Here is a 25,106-nt window from a genome sequence, read left to right as displayed (position 1 = left end):
AGCTTTGTTTTTAAATAAAATTGTATAGCTGTTATAATATTGAAACATCTAAATATTGACTATTATTATTTTGCAAATTATATCGTTTCGAATAATTCTTTGTAGAATTATGCACTGTAATGGCTGATAATGTAATGTTTTTTTATGGTATAGGTAATGATAAACAACGACGAACAAACCTAGGTAGATACCTACCTATAAAATAGTATAAATGCTCAAAATGTGCTTTCGGGAATTTTTAATACTTGCAGAGCTGTCACTCCAGCGATGACTGATTACCTATTATGATGTTAAATAGCGATCGTTAACATTCGATAAACTTTAATCTTTATCGTAAGATCAACTCGGCTTAACGTATTTCCTGTCTTACTATAGAGATATGATTTCGAAACGCGTAATAAGTCCCCATGTTTCATTAATACTTTAAGTATCAATGAGTTTTATAAATAGTATTAAAAGGTTATTAATAATCGCTAATGATATGAATTTAGTCCTACCTACCGATGTAGACAAAAGTGTATTCGCTATTTACTCTCAAATTATCTAATGCAAACATCAGGTCTTCATCCACACTAGTTTAGGTAGAGACAATTATCGCTGTATTTTGTGTGTATTCTGTATTACCACTGTGTGTTTAGCCTAAGGACAAGTGAGGTCCACCCCCAGGATTCCGAACGTGAGAGGTTCTGAATTTTACAACATTTTACAATACTGCTCCGCTCCTATTAATCTTAGCGAATATATCCTACCTCGATCAAAAGGGCTTTCCAACATTAAAATAATTTTCAATTCGAACCAGTAGTTCTTGAGATTAGCGCGTCAAACAAACAAACTCTTCAGCTTTATATAATAGTATAGACGAATTGTGACTAAAAGTAATTATATCGTAAATACATTTAGATTCTAGAATAAGCAACGTTTAAGTACCTCATCCTCTATTCATGTGTTATAAACATTGGGTCATAATACTGAAATTAGGCATGCATATATTAAGTAAGTTCTTACTCATGTTTCCAATGCGTGTTCCAATAGCATACTTAGTGCTTAGCTTGGATTTAAACATTATTTTTTATTAAGGTTTGGAAGTGCTTAAGGCACGTAATGTCCAATAGATACAACTTATCTAGGAAACATACTACACAGTGCACGCAAATTTCTCCAGCCTTCAACTCTTAATTTCACAGTAGCTAGAGACTAAAGGTGACAGAACGTGCGTGTCGCCTAAAAATCATAATGCATTAAATTTCTTTATATTTGCTAATTTGAAAACCTATCTGCGTAAATAAATAAACGCATACACTAATGAGTACTTATTTCACAATGTAGTCTGGCATTTATGTAACCGCGGAAAATATGAGATAACATCTTTCTTATATAAATATTCATTATTACCTACTTCATTAAATAGTTTATGTAATCAGCATAAGCAATAAACAAGTGGACATTTGATTATTAGAACTGTAAACACTGTCATATGACGGGAATATAACCTTATATACTACATAATAAGGTGACACGTGTAATGTCATGTAGCTGTCATGTTTGCCGGCAAACATTCAGATGCTTCAAGGGTAAAGGTCGTCTATATCTTGTTTATTAGAATATTTCATGAAGAATCCTTGAAAAATAGACTGTATTGGTAGGAAAACATTTAAAGCCAGGGGGCCTATTCTGTCTACGGACAAATCGTTTTTTTTTTAAATTACAGGCGTTCTAATCGAAAGACAGCTTTCATAAGTGGTTTAGATAAATAGGTGTTTTTTCGGCGCGTTTATCAAATCTGTCCTACGATTTGCCCTTTGGTGTCTTTGAAAAAGATGAATTTACCCCCGTAGATGGAAAAGGGCCCCTTGTGGCTTACTTCACAAGTTTCAAGTAAATTTTATTTGACAATTAACCTATTAAACAGCTATAGCTTACTTATAAAAATTTGCAAAGCTATGCTTAGTTAAAACAAAAATTTACTCAATGAAACGTTTGATGTTTTTGACAGCTATTTAAGCAATTCTTAACCACGTCTTAACGGTAAAAGTTTTTAAGTAAGACTGCTAACGTAGTAGTGATTTTATTGTCACTTATTTCGGCTGATACACTTACGTGATGAGTAGTACTCAAGTTGTGAAAGGCCCTCAAGTTCCTTTTTAAATGCTCTATTTTGTGCTGAAGTGACGTTACCGTCGACCTCTAACCGGTTTGCCATAGAATATCGCAGAGGTCAATAGTTTGAATAGATAACGTTAAAAATGACGCAGACATTGTTCATAGCCTTGCACGAAAGTTATGTGAATACGTAAGAATTTTCCTCTTCATGTTTTGTTAAATATTGCATCTTTACTATGTATAATTAAATGGATCGGAACATTGATAGTATCAATCTTTGATCTACATTTTGAATTTTTAGTGAAGACATTTTAAAAATGCGTTATAAAATATGTAAGTTTATTAAAATTCAAATCATCATTCGATATTTTCTTTAAAATTTATACTTGTCTTTGTAATTCTAAGGTTTCGATAGATCGTCCGTTCTGGGCACCCACTTTTGCGCCAAGTGTGTTCTGTCTCATAATGTTATAGGGGGCGAGCCTATCGCCACATCGACCACAATCTAGACTCCGGGCTGATACTGAGCAGTAAAATTCAAATATCACTTTGACCCGGGATTCTAACCCAGGACCTCAGAGCGCTGCCGTACGTACGTACGTATGCAGTACAACTAAGCCACTGAGGCAGTGTTTGACCACAAAATACGTCAAAAAACATATTCGTACAGCCGATTTTTGTATATTTTAAATTAACCGTTACATTAGTCGTGTGATTTACCTACTGTCCAAAGTTTATATGCGCGCAATGATCCCGCAGTATTTTAGTGCCAAATACGCTCACCGGGGCGCTGATCAAAGTTCCATACAAAATTTACTTAGTCAAAACCATTACGTTAAAATTCTCGGGCTTACTGAGCATGTCTACTATTATAAAAAGCTGAAGAGTTGTGTCTGTTTAAACGCGCTAATCTCAGGAATTACTGGTTCGAATTGATCATTGTTTTTAATGTTAGATATTCTACTCATCAAAGGCTATATATCATCACGCTATGACCTATAAATGCGGGGCATGTATGATAAAATGATGCAATACGAGGAAAATGAAGTTCTAAAAAATATATTATATAAACAGTCCCTGCTGCGGTCGCATCTGTCTGCCTGTTTGAATGTGACAAACCTAAAAACTACTATATAGCTAGAGACCCTAGGAAGAACATAAACTACTTTCTATTCCTGGAAAATATACAGCGAAACTTTTATCCTGGAACATTTTTCACGCGGGTGAAACTACGAGCAAAAGCTAGTGTATTATAAATTTCGAACAGATAGCTTCTAAAATACGGTCAGCACGCTGTTTTGCTGGAGGAAGTGCTGCGAACGAAGTAATTATTTTGTAACATGCCATGCACCAAAACTACATTGAATTGGGTTAAAAGGAAGGTGCTGTGAGCGAAGTAATTATTTTGTCCAGATCATAGTGCCTTGCACCAAATCCACGGTGGATTGGGTTAAAATGAATTTGAAAATCGAAAATAAGGAGATCCTTAAACTAGCATTTTTCTTGAATATCTTTGTTAGGTTTTTACTCCAATTTACTTTCATCATCAGTAATGCGATGATGTCGCAATGTCATAACTACGTAATTTATACCAGCCCCAATACTAATCTCCAAATGCCTAAACATTTTAATATAAATGACGACAATATTTAAATCGATTTATTCCCCTTATAAAGTAATAACGTTCATTGAAGATATGATAAAAAAAATATAAGTTTTAGTATAAAAGGCCTGATTTCGTGTACAGTAGTATCAGTGCGATAGAAGCTATTAAAAACACTGTAAGTATACGAACTATCTAATAGTAAAACCTGAAGTAAACCGTGAAACTGTTCTAAATTAAATATTTCATATTAAATGGAGACAGTCACTAAGACTTTCATAGAGTTTCTATTTCAAATAATTTTTGATTATGAAGAAATTGTTCTTCATGTTAAAAACTTAGACGCTGAAAGTTGCTGAGCAACTATGACTTTACTAGTAGTGTAATGTTGCTATCGCGACAAGGTTAAAGAAGATAATTTCAAAGTTGCTTCTCCTAATTCACATTTATATTGTATGTTCCAGGTTCAAAATGAAATTCTTCGTTACCTTCGTTGCCCTCGTGGCCGTGGCTGTTGCCTTCCCCAACAAGCCCGCTGTCAACCTGGAGTCTGAGCTGGAGGCGATCATCGCCGCCATCCACAGCCCCAGCACCGACCCCGCCACCGCCGCCCTCCTGGAGCAGCAGCTCGAGGCCATCCTCGGCGGCGGCCCCGTTGTCCCTCAGCCCATCGCCGTTGGTCCCGCTCCCGTCGACCACTACCCTATCTCCATTGGGCCCGCTATCGTCGACTTCCCCCTCCCTGACGGTGGAGCCGTGTCTGCTCCTTGTGACCTTGTCCCCTCTCCCTCCCCCTCTCCCGTTGTTGTGGGCCCCATTGCTCCAGGCTCCCCTGCTCCCCTTGTCCAGCTCATAGTGAACGTGAACGCTGGCGCTGGAATCGGTGGTGCTATTGCGGAAGTTGAGAAACCCCAACCCGTGATCATTGTGGACGAGGCTGATAACTCAGTACCCGCTCCCGGAGCCCCGGTGCCGATCGACCCCGTGGATGTTGTCGACATCACACCCGTGGTGGTTGTCGACCCTGTTCAGGTTGTTGACGTCGCCCCTATCGCTATTGAGCCCGTGCAGGTCGGCAGCCCCGTCTTTCCTTCCCCTGCTATCAACCTCCCCGACGAACTCAACTAAATTGAGTATCGAATTGTAAAGGAACACTTGTAAATGCACGGCTTTAGTTTAATAAAATAAAATTAATGATACGATATTTAATATTTTATTTCTGTTTGTGTAAATGTGATGTAGCTATTACTGATTTGGAGCTATTTCTTCGAAGAATACGGTCGTAGATTCTGATTTCGGATGTACGTCCCTACAACAGTAACACTTAATTGTGAATATTATTATGTTTTAATGATTGTAAATGAATTTCAATTTGTAAGTCAGTTTTAATGTTGTTATTTTAGTGTGACCAGATAATCATTATCTAGCATGGAGTAATAATGTGCATACAGCACGTACTTGAAAATAATTGATTACTCACCGATTCCAAAATGAGTAAATAGTACATAGATAATGTCAAATTCTTTTTTATATCTAAATAGTTTTTCTTTATTTCCTTTTACGGACACGGCAAAGTGACCCTTCTGCACCTGATGGTAAGTGGAGTGGAGTCCAATAGAATGTCGACTGACGAGAGATGATTACCCCTCGGCAGTCGACACAATTATGCCGGCCTGTTGGAACCGGATATACACAGACTGATCCCGGAACGAGACACACTTGCGTGGGCCACTATGGCGAATTTTGACACCTTGTGTATGGTGTTCGCTATACGGGCGGATAAAAAATATATCCTACCACCAGCAAAAGCCAGTTTTTGGAAGCGATTTAATTATTAGTTAAAAGTTTCTATATTTACCAATATAACATTTCGTACGAATGTTATTAGATCACATACTATAACTTTAGAGAAAGGTACTTATTGTAGTCTCTCTAGTAGTCATATTGTTTAAGTTTTATAAAATCCCCCTACAATATCATGTCATCTCTGATTCACCCCAATCTATACTGATAGAGAATGCTTCTGGTATTACGTCCACCTTTATACACTGTTGTAAAAACATAAAGTTTTATATGTATGAATAACAGAAATTCGTTTGTTTAATGCCGACTTGTAAATGACAGATATTCGCAATATTTGAGACATGGAGTGATAAATGTGGTTATAAAATGATGCAATAAAGTTGCTAGTAGCAATAAAGTTAAACAATAAGTATATTATACAGGGCTGATGAATATATACCGCACTACTGGGCTCGGGCCACCTCTACTACTGAGAAGGTTTAGGCCTCAGTCCACCACGCAGGCCTAGTGCGGGTTGGTAGACTTTACATACCTTCGAAAAAATTATGGAGAACTCAGGTATGCAGGTTTCTTTACGCTGTTTTCTGTCACCGAGAAGCGAGCAATAATTCACAAAGAATCCACACATAACTTTACAAAGGTCAGAGGTGCGTGCTTTTAGATTTTGAATCTGCGGATATTCGTCTCGGCAGTCCGTTTCACTCCCAACTAGGCTATCACCGCTTTTAGTTCAGTACAAAGACAACATAATATTATATTTTCTAAAATAAGGTCAGGGGGCCCTATTCCACCTATGGAGGCATATCCGCCTTTTCGCAATTACAGGCATAGGCGAAACAGAGCTTTGGTTGCCATATATGTAAATAATAATGTAATAATAATTCTTACCTATACGGCTATCAAATCTGTCCCTCGAATAGAACTTTGCATAAAGACGGATTCACCAGTAAGGTTGTTACCGGAGGATGTTTAAATCAAACGAGTGTTGGCGAAATACTACTGCTACTGCTGATATCGGACATACATAATAGTTTTTATTATACGAGGTAGGTACATACATACTTACATCTCACACCCCTATAGACGAATTAGATCCCCCTGACCCTTATAGAAAAAAGGAATTAATATGTATAGTTGTGGAGCCCTAATTCCTCTACTAGGGCTTATCCTTTTTGGAATTACGGGCATTCTAATAATTTGTAGGGCAGCTTGGATTATTGGTAAGAGTAAAAAAATCCCTACCTATACGGTTATTAAAGTTATCCTTCGATTAGAACATTCGTCATTGCAAAACGACGGAATTGCGAACGGACGCGAAATACAGTTCTCTGATTATAGTGATTCTATAGTGACTCTCAGCGTCTTTAGTGCTAACCGCATCATCCTTGCTTTACATATTTTGTTTTGTACAGATCCTTTTGTTAATTATTTGGCATGATCCGATTTTAAACTTTATTTCCTGGTTTATATCAGGGTTTAGTGGATGCGCGTAACTCTTTCGGTCCCATTTTTTTGATCGGGCTATCTGAAATAAATATGAATCCTATCTCGAGGAATTTAAGTTACATAATTCACAGTGTAACTCGACTCATATCAAAATCAATACGCTGTTTGCAGTCTACATTCAATTTAAAATGTACCTAATAGCTTATTCAATTACCTGGATGCTAAGAAACGCTTTCTTTTCCAAACATTTTAAAATTTCAAACGTGAGACGTGTGTCATTTGCATACATTATGCATAGTCGCCGCGATTAGATATACTTACTATTTACAATTAGTATATGCTGCCGTTAGTCCAATAGCAGCGTATCTATAATATATGAGTTGGCGATCAGTTGGTGCTGGATTTGATTCTCGGGAGAGGTAAAAGTTTATGTGGTTTGGTATAAAACGATTTTTCCTGCATTGGATAACCCAAACAGAGTTTATATCAGACAGCCTGTCATAAAAAATTAACGTCGGCCTCCCATTGTAATGGAATCACGGGCCTAATTCTCCATGACTAGGGATTGCAATCCGGTACAAACTTAAATCCGGCCGGATTCAGCCGGAATCACGAGAATTCCGCCGGATCCGGCCGGATCCGGATTAGTATTTTGGGTGTACAACATAGCGCATATTTCTAACTTCATGGCATAATATAAGGAATAATCTACGGGGAAAAATAGAAACGATTTTGTGCGAAAATATACTCTTATTTATTTATAATTATTATCAGTCAGTTATTATATAATAATCAGTCTCAAAGATTTCAAACAACAGTGAATTATTTATGGTTTAAATTAAGTTAAACCCGTTCATAAAAACTAAATTAAATCAACATCATATTCTTCTATAATCCAAATTAAAATTTCCAAAATCAACAGCTTATGGATACTATACCCATGCATTCATTACAGCACAGATCACTTTTCTTGTTGGAAATACGCTCTTAGAAAACAAATTGTATTAATAGTATCATCCTTTAGCCTACTTCTCAAGGAACTGCAAATATAACCAGCGGCCGAAAAAGCCCTTTCAGCTTCAACACTGGTTGGTTTCACTAAAGTCAAAAAGTCATATATTAGAGACAAGTATTTCCCTCTATCTCCTTCAGTTTCATAAGCGCTCATTTCTTTCTTAAGTTTTTAGTACTTTCGCACGGTTTTAATAAGAGAAATTACGTTTTTTTTAATATATCGGATCCGGCCACCGGATCCGGTGATATTGTTGGATCCGGTAGGCAACGAAAACGTACCGGATCCGCCGGATTACCGGATCCGCCGGACCGGATTGCAAACCCTATCCATGACATTTTAACCTTGTAACAAGAGTGTGTTAGGTTATCGTCTTAAAATTAGCATAGAATGATATTTTGTACCTATGCCAATTTCAATTGTCATTAACGTTATGTGGTGCATGCACTACGTCAAAAAGGACAGGTGGGAAAATAGAATAAATTCAATAGCAATTATTTTATTTATAAAATTAAATAACATAACAACTAAGTATAAATGATAAAGTCATTTATGAAATAATTTGTTGAAACGAGCTGGCTTTTCTGAAGACGCCTGCCAATACATAATAGCAATATCACTGTAAAGTTTGAACATGGACTGTCTAATTTCAATTAATTTGTAACTCACAAAATGTCGCCTAACTAATATATTTTGCGGAGAAAGTTTTTTATTATGTCCAGCCTGCGTGGAGGGTGACTAAGCGGATATGTTAGCTTCATCGTGCCTTAAGACCCGACGTTGAGCCGCCCAGAGAGATGGTAAACCTCAGGCGACCGTCGAGCCGAGTGCCTAACGCTAAACACCAGTCGCGAAAGGTAACATTTTCCGAAAGGGAATCTGACACAACATATAGGTATTGATATACATGAATGCAGTCTGCAAATCCTACTGATAATTAGATACTGTATTAATAGGGTATTTTAGTGTATATGAGAAAAAAATCAAAAATACATAAATAAGATAGTTTAATCAAAAAGCAATTGGAAAATAGTAGTGCCAGTTCATAAAATTATAAATTAAATTTTTAAATTCAATTCTAAGCTTTAACTTTTTTTTTATCTGTTTTACAAATATGCGAAACGAGTGCCGCCATGACATGACGTCATCAAGACAGTAAACTGCTTAAAGTGTCAATACGCGTTCACTATTTCTAAATTATCGAAATATACACATTTTTCGGACAGTACATTTGGATCTCTTATCGCAAGTTGTAACCAAGTTTTACTCATAGTTACATCAGTTGGCACTTGAATTCACAATTTGGTCGGTGTTTTTAGGCTAGTATTCTTAGATTCAGGAACAACACACTAATGATAAGGATAGTAGCTCATTTTGATTGTAATAATTTCCTCTTTCCCTAAACGTTGTGCTCATACACAACACTGTGCATAGGCACAGCGTTGTTACTTGGTGTTTACTGTCGAGTTGAAGTCAGCAACGTGGCCTCTAGCGTTTTCGTTTATTTACGAGGGAAAATTTAAATGTATTTTAATATCACTTATTCATTGAATATTATTTTTATAAAATTTCTAGTGGTATTTTATCACCTTAAGATGAATTTGAGACACTTTTCAGAAAGAGTGTAATACCCTATTCTGCTCTCTGCTCGTCCTAAATTATAGTTAATAACCATTTCGAGTGTACTACATCAGCTTTCAAACAAAGAAAAGATCAAAATCGTTCATTCGTTTGGGAGCTACGATGTCACGGACAGAAAAAGAGATATAAACGAGTAGACGCACAGAATAAGTGTAAAGGTATACTTTAAATCTATAACACTTACACATACACACATAACACTAACACTTTTTCAGTGGGAATTTTAGTGCATTATTATGTTACATAATTATGCGTACCAAACTTAGTCAGTTAAAGGTATCCATGCCAAATTACTTTTGAAGAAAATATGACAAATATCTTGATAACTTTTTAATGATCAACCCATTTATTTTAATAAGTTTGTTAACGACATCATAGATAATAAATAGAGTTAGATCAAGAACCTTACCATAAACATCTTCTGGTAGTAATAATTAATGGAGCAGTGTTTACCCAAAGGCATAAAACACTGGCGTTTATTTATAGAGTTAAATTACTTACCTATCAATTTATTACATTTATCACGACGTCATTCAAAGCGGAACTAAAGGAGCGGTACATCGTAAACATATTTTTATTTTTAACAAAAACTAAATTATTGTAGTAGTAAGTAGTAGTAGTTGGATTTTATTTTTACCTTTTATTGTTTTTTTTTCTTATATTTTCACTCAACTTATGTGAAGTGTTCTAATCATGGCCAATTATATATTATGTTTCTCAAACAAACAAAATATATATGAAGGAATATTCATCCAATTTTTTTTATATTGTTGCCAAATATTAGCGTAATATTTACTATATATTATGGTCTGAATCTAATCACTTTATATAGGATATACCTAGTCTTGCCATAAATATTGTAATAAAGAAAAAAGAAAATTGTTAACTGCAAATAACATTTATTACTTTTACAGTGTGTCAGTTTAATACATAAATATAAAACAATTAAAAATATAAAAAGCTTATTCGAAGTGGTCTCCATTGGCTGCAATACAGTCCTTTAAACGATGAGGCCAGTTATCAATAGAAGCACGCACTCTTTCCATGGGAAAATTCTTCACTGCCAATCGTATAGATTGTTTTAGGGACTCCAAATTATCATGGCGTTTAGAGCAAGCTGTACTCTCTAAAACTGACCACAAATCATAATCCAGCGGATTAAGATCGGGACTAGACGACGGCCAGTCTTCAGCTCTGATGAAGTCCGAAACGTTCGATTCCAACCAAGACTGCGTGGACCGAGCTTTATGACCCGGCGCCGAGTCTTGCTGGAAGGACCATACTTGGTTATTGAACATGGTGATGTTAAGGGGCTTAACTACCTTCTCAAGAATGGTATCTTGATACACTTGTGCCGATGTTTTGATACCTTTTTCACAAAAATATGGCTCAGTCACTCCTTCATAGCTAACACCCCACCAAACCATCACTGAAGTCGGATAATGTCCACGTTGCACTCTGTCGACTAATTGGGAAGCTTCCTTAGAGCTTTGAGCATAAATACGGTCATTTTGTTTGTTAAAATGTTGCTCAATTGTAAAAATTTTCTCATCCGTAAACAAAATTTTTCTGTGACCTCCCTTTGCGTACCGCTTCAGTAGTTGTTTCGATTTTACCACCCTATTCTTCTTTAAATTATCAGTTAAGAAATGGCCAGTGCGTCTCTTATAGGCTGCAAGTCCTAAGTCATCTTTTAAAATACGCGACATGGTTCTAGGTGCTATCTTCATTTCCCGAGATAAAATCTTTTGCTTTCGGACAGGATTTCTTCGAATTCTTTCCCTTACTGCTTTGACCACCTTTTTCGTACGAACACTACGTGGACGGCCAGATCTTTTTCTGTCACAAACAGAGGAGGTCTCATTGTACCTATTAATAGCCCGGTACACAAACATTTTACTAATACCAAGTGTATGGAGAGTTTTAAAAATTGCATTTGGCTCCATACCTACTTTGTGTAATGCTATCACAGCGATTCGGTTCTCTTTATCACCCCACACCATTTTAATATCGCAAAATATTTTACAATGTATTGGCGCCAAAATGAGAAAACACAATGAACAATCGTATAAAAATGACAGATTCGAAATTCAAATGTAATATTTTTTTATAATTAAGTGTAACAGTATTTATGGCCAGACTAAGTATTTTATATCCAACCGGATAGCTACCACTGTACACAGGGTGTTAAAACCTACCATAGTGGACCTCGTAAGTGCGTCGCGTTCCGCGATCAGCCTGTGTATATGCGGTTCCAACAGGCCGGCATAATTGTGTCGACTGCTGAGGCGTAATCATCTCCCAGACCCCACTCCACTTACCATCAGGTACAGTGGAGTAAGATTTGTCGTGCCCGCTTATAAAATAATACCTATATATTTTAGGTTTTTTCCTTCAGTCAGTTATTTTTGTTCCATACAATTTTTTAAATACGAAGATAGTAATACTTAAATGCAGATAGTATACCAACTTTCGTTTATATATTATTACCACGTTGAGCAACCACGTCTCTTAATATAGCCCAACATCAAAATTTTCGAAAATTTGTATTTTTGGCGGGCCACGTTGAGCAACCGCATTTGCTAACATGGCCAAATATAATATAACTTCATGAAAATTTTATGTTTTTCGTGTGGCAATGTAAAATACTACGATTATTAGTCCTTTTATTATTAATGTTGCAATTTAATTCATCGGAACTTGTCATTGCTGTAAAAGAGATACGCCGCAAGAAACTCACACGAAAAGCAACACGATCTATCGCGCAAATCATATTTTCAGAAGCTATCTATTCGTAATTTATATTACATGTAGGGAAAATAAAATTTAAAAAAGACCTATTATTTTTCAAAAGAAGGTTGCTTCTTACTAAATACATTTAATAGTAAAAAACCCATTCATAGTAATTTATCAGATATCTAAAATTTCGTCAACGATATTTTTAACCTCAAATACATAAATCTTGCAAATCGCTCTTATCTGTACCATAAACATTAGCTCAATAATTAAGCCTTATCCCACAAATACAAAGCGATAAGAAAATTTACATAATATTTATGCAATCTCCGATAGATCTACAAAGATTTTTATTAATATTATTTGTTGTAAACAAAATAAAAACGAACTGCATATATATATTTTTTTAATGATTGAACTTTGTACCTTTGAACTAATTTTGAAAAGAGCAATACTAGAATTAGATTTAGTTTTTCACGATTCGAAATAGCCTTCCGAGCGGTTTTAGAGTAAAAATTTACGGAATCTAAATATTTCTCATGTATAGTTTGTAATTACATAACGATTTCATTTTATTGCATATCGCTACCTTTTTTTTTTTGGTTTCGTGGAGAAAATTCCTTATTACTACCGCCCCGCCTTCGTGGGGGGGCGACTGAGCGGTTATGCTGGGGTAACCGTGCAGCCCCCTGCTGCCCGCCGACGACCCCCTTCGTGGCCCCTATTAGTCGCCTCTTACGACAGGCAGGGGATACCGTGGTGGAATTCTCCAAACGCCCCCATTCCACAGGGCGGGATTGCATATCGCTACCTGGCGATATTTATGTCACTTTCCGTTTATTTCATTTATTATAATAATAAGTAATACAACATTTTAAACAAAGGGTTTTGAAACGAACCGATTTCATCTATCCATTTATAATAAAAACAATAACAAGTTGAAAAACATGACATAACAGTTATGAATATTTTTCTAGGCTATGCACACGGAATGTTACTTAAACCCTTGTTGATAGCAACCTAACCAACGCAAAATAATACGCGATAATAAAAGATACTGAACTTAGACGCCTTATTTAAATCTAAGCTTGCTGTAAATACGAAAATAAACTGATTTCCTCTTAAAGGTTGGCAGTTAAAATACCTTACGAAGATAGGAAACCGCCGGTGTGGTTTCTCGAGAGGTCTGGCACGAACTGAGAGTTCCATCGTTCATATTAATGGGGATAATAAATAGGTGGATTTTCCCTATCAATCACCTGTGCGCAATGTTTTTTTGCACGAAATCCATTAATAAAAGCAATAAAGATTATATTCAAAGATTAACATCTGAAGGAATTTATATTGGGCTGTAAATTTGAGATATTAGAAGTTGTGTCTATTGTTATCTAAAGCCAATTTACAAAATGTCTTTTTACATAATTATGAATTTACCGAACCCTGAATTGCTGGGTATAACATGTTTTATTTATATTTGGACATTTTCGCTAAAATAAAGAACTTATTGCATTTGTTTTTATTATCCACTATATTTTAATCTTTTGAACTGATTTGAAAATAGCAAAACGAGAGTATTTTTTTGTTTTTTATTTTTAAATGATTAAAGTATAGTGGATAGTAAAAAATGCAATCAGTTTTTTATTTTGTTAAGAGCAGTTCTTTTAGTCTTAAAAGTCCTAATACTGTAACGGTAGTTAGGTGTAACTATAGCTAAAAAAATAAGAAAAGAATTTGTTTCATGTCCTATTTCATTAAATAGAATTCTGAACTTTTCGGTTTAAATATTTATTATTTTTCATCATGGCATAGAAATGCCAATTCTATGTATTGTACTTGTATATTATACTTTGTTTCCAGTGGTAGGGCCGCCTTGTAGCTGTATTTCTCTACAGCACTGATGAAGAGGATCAACATGGTACTAGGTAGTGAATGTTCTAAAGAACACCATCGTGAAATCATGGCTCGCTTTTGTATGCCAATTTCATTTCTTTAAGCTCGGGCGTTCTAATGATTCTGCTATTATAAGTTAAAATTACGTAACACATGTTCGTTTGTTAACTTATGGTATAAAAATATTGTTGTAAAATAAACTATTTATTAGTGTTGTGGGTGCTTATAATATCCAAATACCTATCTCAAGCATAATTTATCAAAAATTACCCTCAGCGCCACCTCGAATTTATTTTTAAATAATCAATTTATTGACATAACAAGATAAAGTTACAATTGCCCCCAATTTAAGACACGATAACACTTTCTTCGTCAACTATAAAATACCTCAGTAATGTGCGAAGGGTATCAGTTTGATCAGTGACTTAAAACCTGTAAGTATCTTAAAACATTTGCAAATATTTACTATCTTATCTTTATATAGATATTTTACTAACAATATACTTCCTCATGTCCTAAATTTTAATGATATAATTGGTTTTTGATTCTAGATTCAAAATGAAATTCATCGTTGCTTTCGCTGCCCTCGTCGCCGTGGCTGTGGCTTCCCCCGTGAAGCGCCCCATGCCTATGCCTGACAACATCTCCATCGGGCCCGCCTTAGTGGATATCGGACCTGCCATCGTTGACTTCCCCATCCCCGCTCCTTGTGATGCCGGAGCCGTCGTGCCTTCCCCCGTCGTTATTGGTGACCTGAGTCCCGAACAGCCCGCTCCTCTCGTCCAGATCATTGTCAACGTCAACCAGGCCGGTCTTGCCCCTGCTCCCGTTGGACCCAAGCCCGACCCCGTGATTGTCGTTGATGAAGCCGAGGCAGTCCCTATCGTTGTGGACCCCGTGGATGTTGTAGATGTCGTTCCTGTCGTCGACGTGGACCCCGTGGCCGTCGTGGATGTCGTCCCCGTCGTCGACGTGGATCCCGTGAACGTTGTGGACATCTCCCCTGTGGTTGACGTCAGCCCCGTGCAGGTCGTAGACCTCACCCCCGTGATCGACGTTGGCCCTGTTGGCGTGGTGGAAATCAGCCCTGTGGTCGCCCCCGAGCCTGTGCACGTCGTTGACAACGGAGTTCTCGTCAACACCCCTGTAGTTACTCCCATCCATCATTAAATGCATTGAACTGCGATTATTGTCAAACGGATACCTGATTTGTTAAAATGTATTTATTATAATAAAATAAGGCTTTTCATATAAACTTGGATATTTTTATTATACTCCAATGAATCCCTGTATTGTATTTTAGGACTTCACGACAAATACAAAAGTTTTTAGCTATTCCCATCTAAAAACTGATAATGTAAAATCTTTTAACCCTTTAAATATTTACTATCAGATTCTAGAACCTGCTTGATCTCATTTTAACCTCTGAATAGTTGACTTCTTGATCAATTCAGAATTTTATCTGCATTTCCAAATAATTTTCTAAACATGGATGATATGAACTTCTAATATCAGTGATTTATCATATAAATAAGTCCTGTTTTACAATTTCTGTGTAAATTCATAAATCGGCCAAATACAAAAGTCATATTCAAATCTATGATCCCATATAAATAGTTAAAATGAGGTACCTTAGCTGATAAATACGTCTAGTAGTCGAAATTCAACTGTCAAACTAATTATATTTGTAACACGTATTATAGACATTTACTTTCCTTTACTTCTTCTCTTGGATTTACCAAAACGATAGATACTTCCCGGATCGATTATTAAAAAGGGATTCTTAGAAAATGGGTTAAAAAGTTAAACTTCGGTTGCATATTTTTATTTAGGATCAAATATAGAAAACCGCCGTATATGAAGTGTCATGCCAAATCCCACGCACCTCCGAGCGCGCGCGTGCTTAAAAAGGGGTACAGTGCTATTTCTTTACATAATATACTTAATATCATTGACGTATATTCTATAGACACGAATGTCCATATAAACTATTTGTTCCAAATCTGAACCAAAATGGCAACCAAAACATCACTATTATAACCTATTTATTCACTTGAACAATAAATAATTTTACATATTTCACTATAATTTTTTATTCCATTCCAGGTTTATACTTAGTCTCGAGTTCTTATATCCTGAGCGCCACTCCGTACACAACCACAAGCTGTCAATAATAACCATACTAAAGTCACTTTGAATGGATATCAGTTCAATTCAGTTGAACACAGTGAATGTTCGGAACGCCAAATCTAATACCTACGTAGTACATATTATATCGATGCTTAATATAGATGTCAGATATTATGGTTCAGCAAGACTACAGATATTACGACAAACATTACTCTCTTCAGTTTAACCACAGACGTTATTCTATATAGATCTGAAATTAGCGCATTTAAACACACTCTTCAGCTTTAGGTTGAGGGTTTCCTTTGCTCGAGCTAAGCTCGTTAAACTGAGCACCCGCCCTCAGAGCCTCAGGAAAAAGGAGGCCCAATTTCCTTTTTATTGGAAACAGATCCTAGCGGTAACTTCAATTACATTCCGGTACTCAAGTATTCCCCCAGAATGAGTTGAATATAATTAAAAAAGTTGTTGAGTGCAATCTCCAGATGGTGGCCACTTGAAAAACTCAGTTTTGTGTTCGTTTATTTCGGGCAGTTAAGTCTGGGTTTGTTTCAAAGAAAATAAAGTGTTATAAGAAGGTTTAATTCTAGTTTCGTACGTTTTAGCGATGGTCAACACCAAAATATGTAATATTCTATTATTATATGTATTCTATTCTCCTAGAACTTTACAGATTATAATTTTTGTTGTGTGGATGGATGCCAGTTTCTAGATGATATATATGTTTATGCCTGAGTCCAATTTTAGGCAATATTTGTATAGACATTTCGCTATTATCTCTGTGGATCCTACTACTATGGGAATGAGAATTGAGAACTGTTGTATTCAATAACCTGTCTATTTCTCGTTTAAGTGGTATTTATTTTGTTGTATAAGGTAACCATTGTTGTGATCAATATTTTTTTTATGTGTTATTTTTTTGTAAATATTTGAAAGCAGCGATAGCCTAGTTGGGTGTGAAACGGACTGCCGAGACGAATGTCCGCAGGTTCAAATTCCAAGGGCACACACCTCTGACTTTTCTAAAAATCATGTGTGTATTCTTTGTGAATTATCGTTCGCTTTAACGGTGAAGGAAAACATCGTGAGGAAACCTGCACATCTGAGAAGTTCTTTATAGGAATTTCGAAGGTGTGTGTAGTCTACCAACCCGCACTAGGCCAGCGTGGTGGACTAAGGCCCAATCCCTCTCAGTAGTAGAGGAGGCCCGTGCTCAGCAGTGGGCAAGTATATAATACAGGGCTGATATTATTATATTATTATTATTTGAATGCCTAGTTACATAATTCACTCTGAAATAAACACTCGTGCCAATAAAACATCTTTTTATTTAATTTTATAAATAACTCTGAACATATATACCAATTATTTACATGTTTAACTTTCCATTTTTTTTGCTCCTATGTTATAGTCTGATGGAACTGTGATATCTTTGAGGTATAATATATTTTTATTATATTTGTTTGTGTAATTATATGTTTGTAAAATAAAGATTTTTTTATTTATTATTATTCTTATGATATTTTCTTTTGTTATTAAGGGATGACGACACGGTCGATATTTTCAATGCGAATGTTATTCTACCGATAGAGTAAGGCTATAGGTGTTATCAATAATATTTTTATTGTTACCTAGTCGTCAGCTGTTAATCTGACATACGCAACCGGAAAAGATTAAAGGTTCATCAATAAAAAAATATATATTTATGGATTACACAAATTTACTTTAATATTTTTAAGCTATTAGAGTTTTAATTCTATAACTTTTTTGGCGTATGTAGGCCATCGAACATTTAAGAAAATAAACTTCTATATTTGTTGTTTTATGTTCTGTTACCTGTTAAATATTAAATGTGCAGACACGGTTTATATACAATTTTATTATATATATCTAAACATAAAGATTAACTAATGGTATATATTATAGTCACGCATATAAGCAGTTTAACAAATTCAATACTTGAAATCGCCTATATAAGGCGCGTTGGGGTAAGATCGTAGGAGGTGTAACATCGTATAAATCAAATAACTCGTAATTGTGTTATAATTTTTGTTTTCGGACAACACTACCTGCGACCCCATCTTGTTCCCTACGTTCCACTAGTTCACATGAATGATTCCGTCAAGTAAATAATGTTTACGGTGCTAACAAACAGAATATCGGTATTTCGTCGTTCCCTGGCAGATCCGAATTAACCCCATGCAAGAATTTGCCTAATTTTAATTGAGTATTTACTGTTTTTAATTAATTTTGTAGCTATATAGTATCATAAAGCAAATAAATCTTGTGACTTGTTTAGTCAAATTTCTCGAAACACGTATATTCCCTGAGACCCGATCTTTACCCATATAATTATTTGTCATTAAAGAACGGATTAAAATCGTTCGATCTAGCACTTGCAAAATATTGCAAGTTTTTGTCAAAATTTATACACGAAGACGTTTGAATTCATTAAATATGTATTTTTTTTAGTTTAGTTTACTTATTTACACGAACTACTTCTTCTATACTACGACTATTTCTTCGATATTTTATAAAGTATCTACAGTGTCACTCATATGAGGTAAGATCGTATGCCTAGAACTATTAAAAAAACAAAGTTCGCTTCTAAAAATATCTGAAGATATTTATAAATTTTTTTGTATGTTTAAAAATTACTATCTAGATCAGAATATGCTCTTTTTACGGATTTTAGAATCTCTGTATCATAGACCCTTATAGATAGTAGTCCGAAGTATACCTGTGCACTGTGCAGGTCCTATCTTTCTCACCCATTTCTAAAAGTATGGTACTTTCTTAAAGCCTTATAAAACATTAACTGTTATATATAAAGAATTGAAAAAATATATAACATGTACATATGTTAATGATTCATTATGATAACTTCTATAGAATTCTTGTAAAAAAATAATTCGGAAACACTGTTTAACACGTCGAAAAAGCGTCCGATTTAATCCCAACGCACCTTACACTTTCATGTACTTTCAACATTGTTTTTAAATAAATAACAAAAGGATTTATTTTATTTTCCACATTTTTTTATGAACGTGTATAGCTATTTGAAGATATGATTTTGTTCAGCTATTTATGTGACTAACTTATGAAACATTAATATTTATTTGTTTATAACATTATTAGACGTACGAAAAACATTGTTAAATCAATGCTTAGTAAAAATATCGATTATCATTCGAATACTTAATTTAATATTTGTGATCTTAAAATAAAACTATATAAGGGATTATATATATTTATTTTCTCCTGATGTTTCGAAGACTTTGTAGCCGTCATGGTTACGCGGCGGACTGAGGAGAGGTGTTCGTCATTCGAAAAGTCAAAGTTACAAAATCTACCTACATTTTACAATACAATTTTTTTAAATTTTAGCTGTTGGTGGTCCGATCTACGCAGGATGAGCTCACAGTGTCTTGAAGTCTGACAGTCCGTCTTTTGAGTTCCAATTTAAGTAAATGTAGAATTGAATCCCAGGCTTATGCAAGTTTCCAACCATCTTCTCTATTGAAATTCGGATGTTTTTTTAATGTCAAAAGCCACAAATCATTCTAGGCAGGAATCGGTGTTCTTTGGCAAGGATTTGTAGCTTATCTAGTCGCAGATAATTTGGAGTTTCCTTCAGAGTGTTTAGCGACTTCGTAGATTGTTAATGTATCAATTACTAATTAAAATATGTCTATAATGATCTCTTGAGTTTACGCAAATGTCAAACATTGTATATCGACACAATAATATTAGTTTTTGAATTTTGACCCGTAACCATGAAGGCAGCAGTCTTCGAAACGTGGGATAAATTGAAAATTTAGAAAACCGCGATAAAATCCAAATACTAGTCTTATTTCAATAAAATATTTTTATCTCTAGTTACCTATCCTTAATCAAACTACACATAAGAAACATTTAAAATAAAGAAAGTATCAAGTAAGTTATTTATTTACACTTATCATAATTGTACACTATATAAAATAAAATTATTAATCTGAACACACCTGAATACATTTAATAACTCACGTTGATACAATATTATGTAACACAAGATTATGCCAATGGTCAACAAATAAAGAATTATCGAAATGATTGCCAGAGTTAGCCATTTATTTGTGATCCAAATATGATTATTCGTTAAATATGCGCAGTAGTCGCAGTCGTAGTGAAATTTTCCAAAAGGGAAACCGACACAGCTTAAGCTTAATATATGTAGTAAATGAACTCTGCATATCTTTCCAATGTAGGGGTGCCATATAAACATTGCCGGATAAACACGGCAAAAATCCCGGACATTTGGGAGAAATATAGGTTTTTCCCCGGACACCGGTAAAAAATCTTTTTTTGGAACAAAAATAAAAAAAATCGTTATAGTTTTTATTCATTCATACATGCACGATTTATTTCAATTTATTGCTTATCTATTTAAAAAAAAATGGATCTCTTTTTTTAAAAACTCCTGCCAGACGACCCCTGGACGCCCTTCAAACTAGGACGAACCCGGGGAAATCTGGACGGATGGCAGCCCTATTCTAATGATAATTAGATTCTGCTAAATGAAGCAGGCCGGAATCGGATTATAAGGATCCTTCGCCACTGATACGCAGTTAGTAAAGCCTTATTTTAACGGACTTCAAAAAAGGCTTCAAAAAGGAGGTTATCAACTCGATGTGTATTTTTTTTTATATGCAGTTGCTGTTAATTTGCTTAAGGGCCCCTTTCACAAGTTTCTAGTAAATATTATTGGACAGTTATAGTATTAAACAGTAAATGTAGATGTGTAGATAAGTACCTACGTATTTTATTGCTATTTATTTGGAAGCATAGATTAAAGTGTGACTTTTGTAGTTAGAGAAGCATTCAGATCTCGTGAAACAGACCCAAAATATTTGGAAATAATTTTCGATCAACTTTCCTTCTCACACATTCAGTCATATTCACTTCGTTTTATATGTATATTGTATATACGTTTATTACATATTTATTCTCTTACTCTTAAGCACTCTCAGTTAGCCACATAAATAGCAGAAGAACATTCAAAACTTTAAATCGAAAATAATTTTGTGTTCTAAAAAAACAAAAGACTCTTAAAGAAAGTGCAAAGGATTCGGTACATTACTTCATGTGAAGAAAAAGAAATTATCTTATTGTGTACAACCGATTTGAAGTTCGCTCAATTTGCTCGCTCGCGTTTGCTCAGCCACTTATGTAGCTAACTGTACTTACTTATTGTTAAATATACTTAAAATACATATTATCTAGTAAATACAGTCTCAATAGCGTAGTTTTATTGTGTGGGCGGTATGACTTCCGCTCTGGGACAGGCAAAGCGGGATCGGGTTTTTCTAAAGACTAAATTTGTGCCTGACATGGTACTAGGCTCACCCCATCACATCATTCCTCCGGGGATAAGACGCGTGTGTTTTTTTATGTTTACACCGTCATTGACGTTGATATAAAACTCAAATATTTCGCGATAAATGTGTTTAATTTTTACTTCTGTTTTGATACGGTTTGCTGACGAGTAAAAGCTAATTTCAATGATTATAATTATAATAGAAATTAAATAAATTTATGACCATCGATATTATGAAACCCCGGGTGGTTGGTAAGTCTCTCATATTATGTGAGAGTCCGCCTGGGTAGGTGCCACCGCAATGTCTATTTCTGCCGCCAAGCAGCAGTGTGTAGTCACTGTTGTGTTCGGGTACTGGACATAGTAAAACTTATCATCTCATTTCTCAGCATGGCGAGCGCAGTGGAATACCAAACAATACTTTATAAGTCAAGGTGTTGGATGGTGTTTCTACTGTTTATGGGCGGTCGTATCACTTACCATCAGGGGAACGGCAAACTCGTCTCGTCATTCAAAGCATTAAAAACATTATATATTAACAGAAACAGCAGTAGTGTTACGAACCGTTTGGCCCAAACTGAAAGTTAAGTTGCCTAACGTATTATACTAATAAATTCTTGGATTTTCTCTATCAACCACCTGCGTGTATGATGTACGTACATAATCCCTCCAATACCTTCCAACAAACAATAAAAGTTATCAAATTTAACATTACGTAAGAACTCAAAAGAGATGAAATTAGATGAAAAGTATGGCATGGTATGGCAGCAAAGTGGCATATTTTTCGCTGATTCAAATTAGGCGGTAGTTTACTCGTATTCGAGGGTTATCTGGGTGGACACCACCGCAATGTCTATTCCTACCACCTAGCAGCAGGGTGAATGCACCTTTGTGTTCCAGTTATAATTGTAGCCAGCATAATTACTGGGCATTATGAGACTTAACAACTTAACTCTCAGGGTGACCCGTGCAATGCGTCGCCAGCCAATGGCCCAGGGGGTACGTGGGCAAGTGGGATGGAGAATGAGAAAAGTATTAATTGTAGGTAAAGTCGAGAGCACACGTTCCTCCCTCACTCCCCCACTCTCGCTTTAACAATACCATAGAGCAGAGCCTAATTGAGCATACGGAATAATAGGAATGGAATTGGGGAATTCATTCGAGTTTCAACATACAGGAATGATCGAGTAAGTAAGTCAGGTTAAAGACTTAGGCGTTTGGTTGCTTTACATTTGGCAACTTTTTAAGAACCTCTTAGAAGAAGAAGGGGGGGGGGGGGTAGCTCTCTGTCCCTCCTTGGCGACGCCCTTGCAGTGTAGTTATGCAGTACTTTTATATTCAAAGTTCTATATAAAGTATGTATCTACTGCTTAGTCAATCGTATCGCTTAGATACTATCGGGCAGAAGTATGTTCGTCTCATCATAAGCATAATGGTTTTGTCATGTTTTAAACATAAATATTAATATGTTATTGTTGTAAATATAACCCTTGTGCATTTTATATTATTAGGGATGCATTTAATTATCATAATTCAGTAGAGCTGCTATCCTTTATTTGCTGCTGCTATTTTTTCTTAAATTTGCATTAAAATGTTCACTTTTTGTCGTCCAAAATTGTACCTTTCTCCTCTGCAATGATTAAAATCAGTAAATAACACCTGCAGGATAATATTATATTGACGCAAGATTTAAGATATGATAACAGTTCTTCTATTTCACTACATAAGGCCCGACAGAGTTTGCAATAGCATTAGTTTGATCACAGAATCTGTAAGTATTCACGACCTATTCATGGCATACATTCATTTAGCAATTTCTATTTGCATTTGATTTCCTTTTATTAAACAGTCTAATAATATTTATTCAATGTTTCCAGACTTAAAATGAAATTCTTCGTTGCTTACGTTGCCCTCGTCGCCGTGGCTGTGGCTTCTCCCGTGAAGCGCCCCATGTCTATGCCTGACAACATCTCCATCGGGCCTGCCTTGGTGGATGTCGGTGACATCGCCGTCGGACCCGCCATCGTTGACTTCCCCATCCCCGCTCCTTGTGATGCGGGAGCCGTCGTGCCTTCCCCCGTCGTTATTGGTGACCTGAGTCCCGAACAGCCCGCTCCTCTCGTCCAGATCATTGTCAACGTCAACCAGGCCGGTCTTGCCCCTGCTCCCGTTGGACCCAAGCCCGACCCCGTGATTGTCGTTGATGAAGCCGAGGCAGTCCCTATCGTTGTGGACCCCGTGGATGTTGTGGATGTCGTCCCTGTCGTCGACGTGGACCCCGTGAACGTTGTGGACATCACCCCCGTGGTTGACGTCAGCCCCGTGCAAGTCGTAGACCTTACCCCCGTGATCGACGTTGGCCCTGTAGGCGTGGTGGACATTACCCCTGTGGTTGACGTCAGCCCCGTGCAAGTCGTAGACCTTTCCCCCGTGATTGACGTTGGCCCTGTCGGCGTGGTGGACATTACCCCCGTGGTTGACGTCAGCCCTGTGCAGGTCGTAGACCTTACCCCCGTGATCGACGTCGGCCCTGTTGGCGTGGTGGACATCAGCCCTGTGGTCGCCCCCGAGCCTGTGCACGTCGTCGATAACGTCGCCGGAGGAGTGCTTGTCAACACCCCTGTTGTCACCCCCGTCCACCACTAAACTGAGTGAATGATCTACACAAGAACACCTCACGCAATGTCCTCTTTTGAGTAGATAATAAATATAGCTTTGCATACAGTTCAAGTTTTATTCAATTTCAGTTGTACCTTTGCCAGATAAATTTCTTTAGATTGGGAAACTAATGGCTTTAAGGGGTATGCTGAATACTGTGGTTCGATTAGACTAATATTGCTCAAATCAATAGACTCATAATCAAGTATAGTTATTTACTAGTGACGTGCTGAGCAAGTTGCCAGACTGGTGGCAGTTGCTGGCACTACCTATTGGTTAACTTGCCTTGAGATATTAGCAGTCTTAGTTATAAACTTTTTTTAGCGTTAAGAGCTAGTTAAGTATTGATTAAATAGGTGTCAAAAACATCACCGGTTTTTTAGTTTAAACCATATTCAGAGGCAAGATGGCGGGTTTTGACTTACAGCGGATCGAGTAAATTAGTGTTATAACTAAGCATAGCTTTGCGAATTTTTTATAAGTAAGACTATTGATTTGTTAATCATACAATGAGCTGTAACTATCACTTACCAGGTTCACAAAAGATAAAAATAGTATTTGAAACGTGGAAGATTAATATTTCCTTCTTTTTCCTGAATATGAATTGTGATTCCTTTATGAATTATAAATAATAGACAATTGTTTAATAGCTTCTTTAGTGTGTGCCTAGTTTGGATTACGCTGGTGTTTTAGTGAAGCAAATAATTTAAAATGATTTATTCAGAATCCATAGA

At 36.1% G+C, this 25,106-nt stretch overlaps 3 protein-coding genes across 3 annotated transcripts; all 3 read left to right on the top strand.

Annotated features, from left to right (window-relative positions):
• Positions 1-3,747: 3,747 nt before the first annotated feature.
• Positions 3,748-4,907, top strand: LOC115448857 (translation initiation factor IF-2). The gene is made up of 2 exons (XM_030176437.2): positions 3,748-3,881; positions 4,168-4,907. Exon 2 carries the CDS (start codon positions 4,175-4,177, stop codon positions 4,829-4,831), a length of 657 nt encoding a protein of 218 aa, XP_030032297.1. The 5' UTR covers positions 3,748-3,881; positions 4,168-4,174; the 3' UTR covers positions 4,832-4,907.
• A 9,622-nt stretch (positions 4,908-14,529) lies between these two features.
• Positions 14,530-15,486, top strand: LOC115448863 (calphotin). The gene is made up of 2 exons (XM_030176444.2): positions 14,530-14,665; positions 14,783-15,486. Exon 2 carries the CDS (start codon positions 14,790-14,792, stop codon positions 15,399-15,401), a length of 612 nt encoding a protein of 203 aa, XP_030032304.1. The 5' UTR covers positions 14,530-14,665; positions 14,783-14,789; the 3' UTR covers positions 15,402-15,486.
• Positions 15,487-23,469: 7,983 nt separating this feature from the next.
• LOC115448862 (calphotin) lies at positions 23,470-24,438 on the top strand. The gene is made up of 2 exons (XM_030176443.2): positions 23,470-23,485; positions 23,592-24,438. Exon 2 carries the CDS (start codon positions 23,599-23,601, stop codon positions 24,358-24,360), a length of 762 nt encoding a protein of 253 aa, XP_030032303.1. The 5' UTR covers positions 23,470-23,485; positions 23,592-23,598; the 3' UTR covers positions 24,361-24,438.
• The last annotated feature ends 668 nt before the right edge of the window (positions 24,439-25,106 follow it).

This window comes from Manduca sexta, chromosome 16 (genome assembly GCF_014839805.1).
Source record: "Manduca sexta isolate Smith_Timp_Sample1 chromosome 16, JHU_Msex_v1.0, whole genome shotgun sequence".
Lineage (NCBI taxonomy): Eukaryota > Metazoa > Arthropoda > Insecta > Lepidoptera > Sphingidae > Manduca > Manduca sexta.
Note: the sequence above shows the minus strand (reverse complement) of the source record. Positions and strands in the feature narration are given on the sequence as shown.

Coding starts and splice junctions, on each gene's coding strand:
- LOC115448857 (XM_030176437.2), top strand. CDS start 4,175: ATGAAATTCTTCGTTACCTTCGTTGCCCTCGTGGCCGTGGCTGTTGCC.
- LOC115448862 (XM_030176443.2), top strand. CDS start 23,599: ATGAAATTCTTCGTTGCTTACGTTGCCCTCGTCGCCGTGGCTGTGGCT.
- LOC115448863 (XM_030176444.2), top strand. CDS start 14,790: ATGAAATTCATCGTTGCTTTCGCTGCCCTCGTCGCCGTGGCTGTGGCT.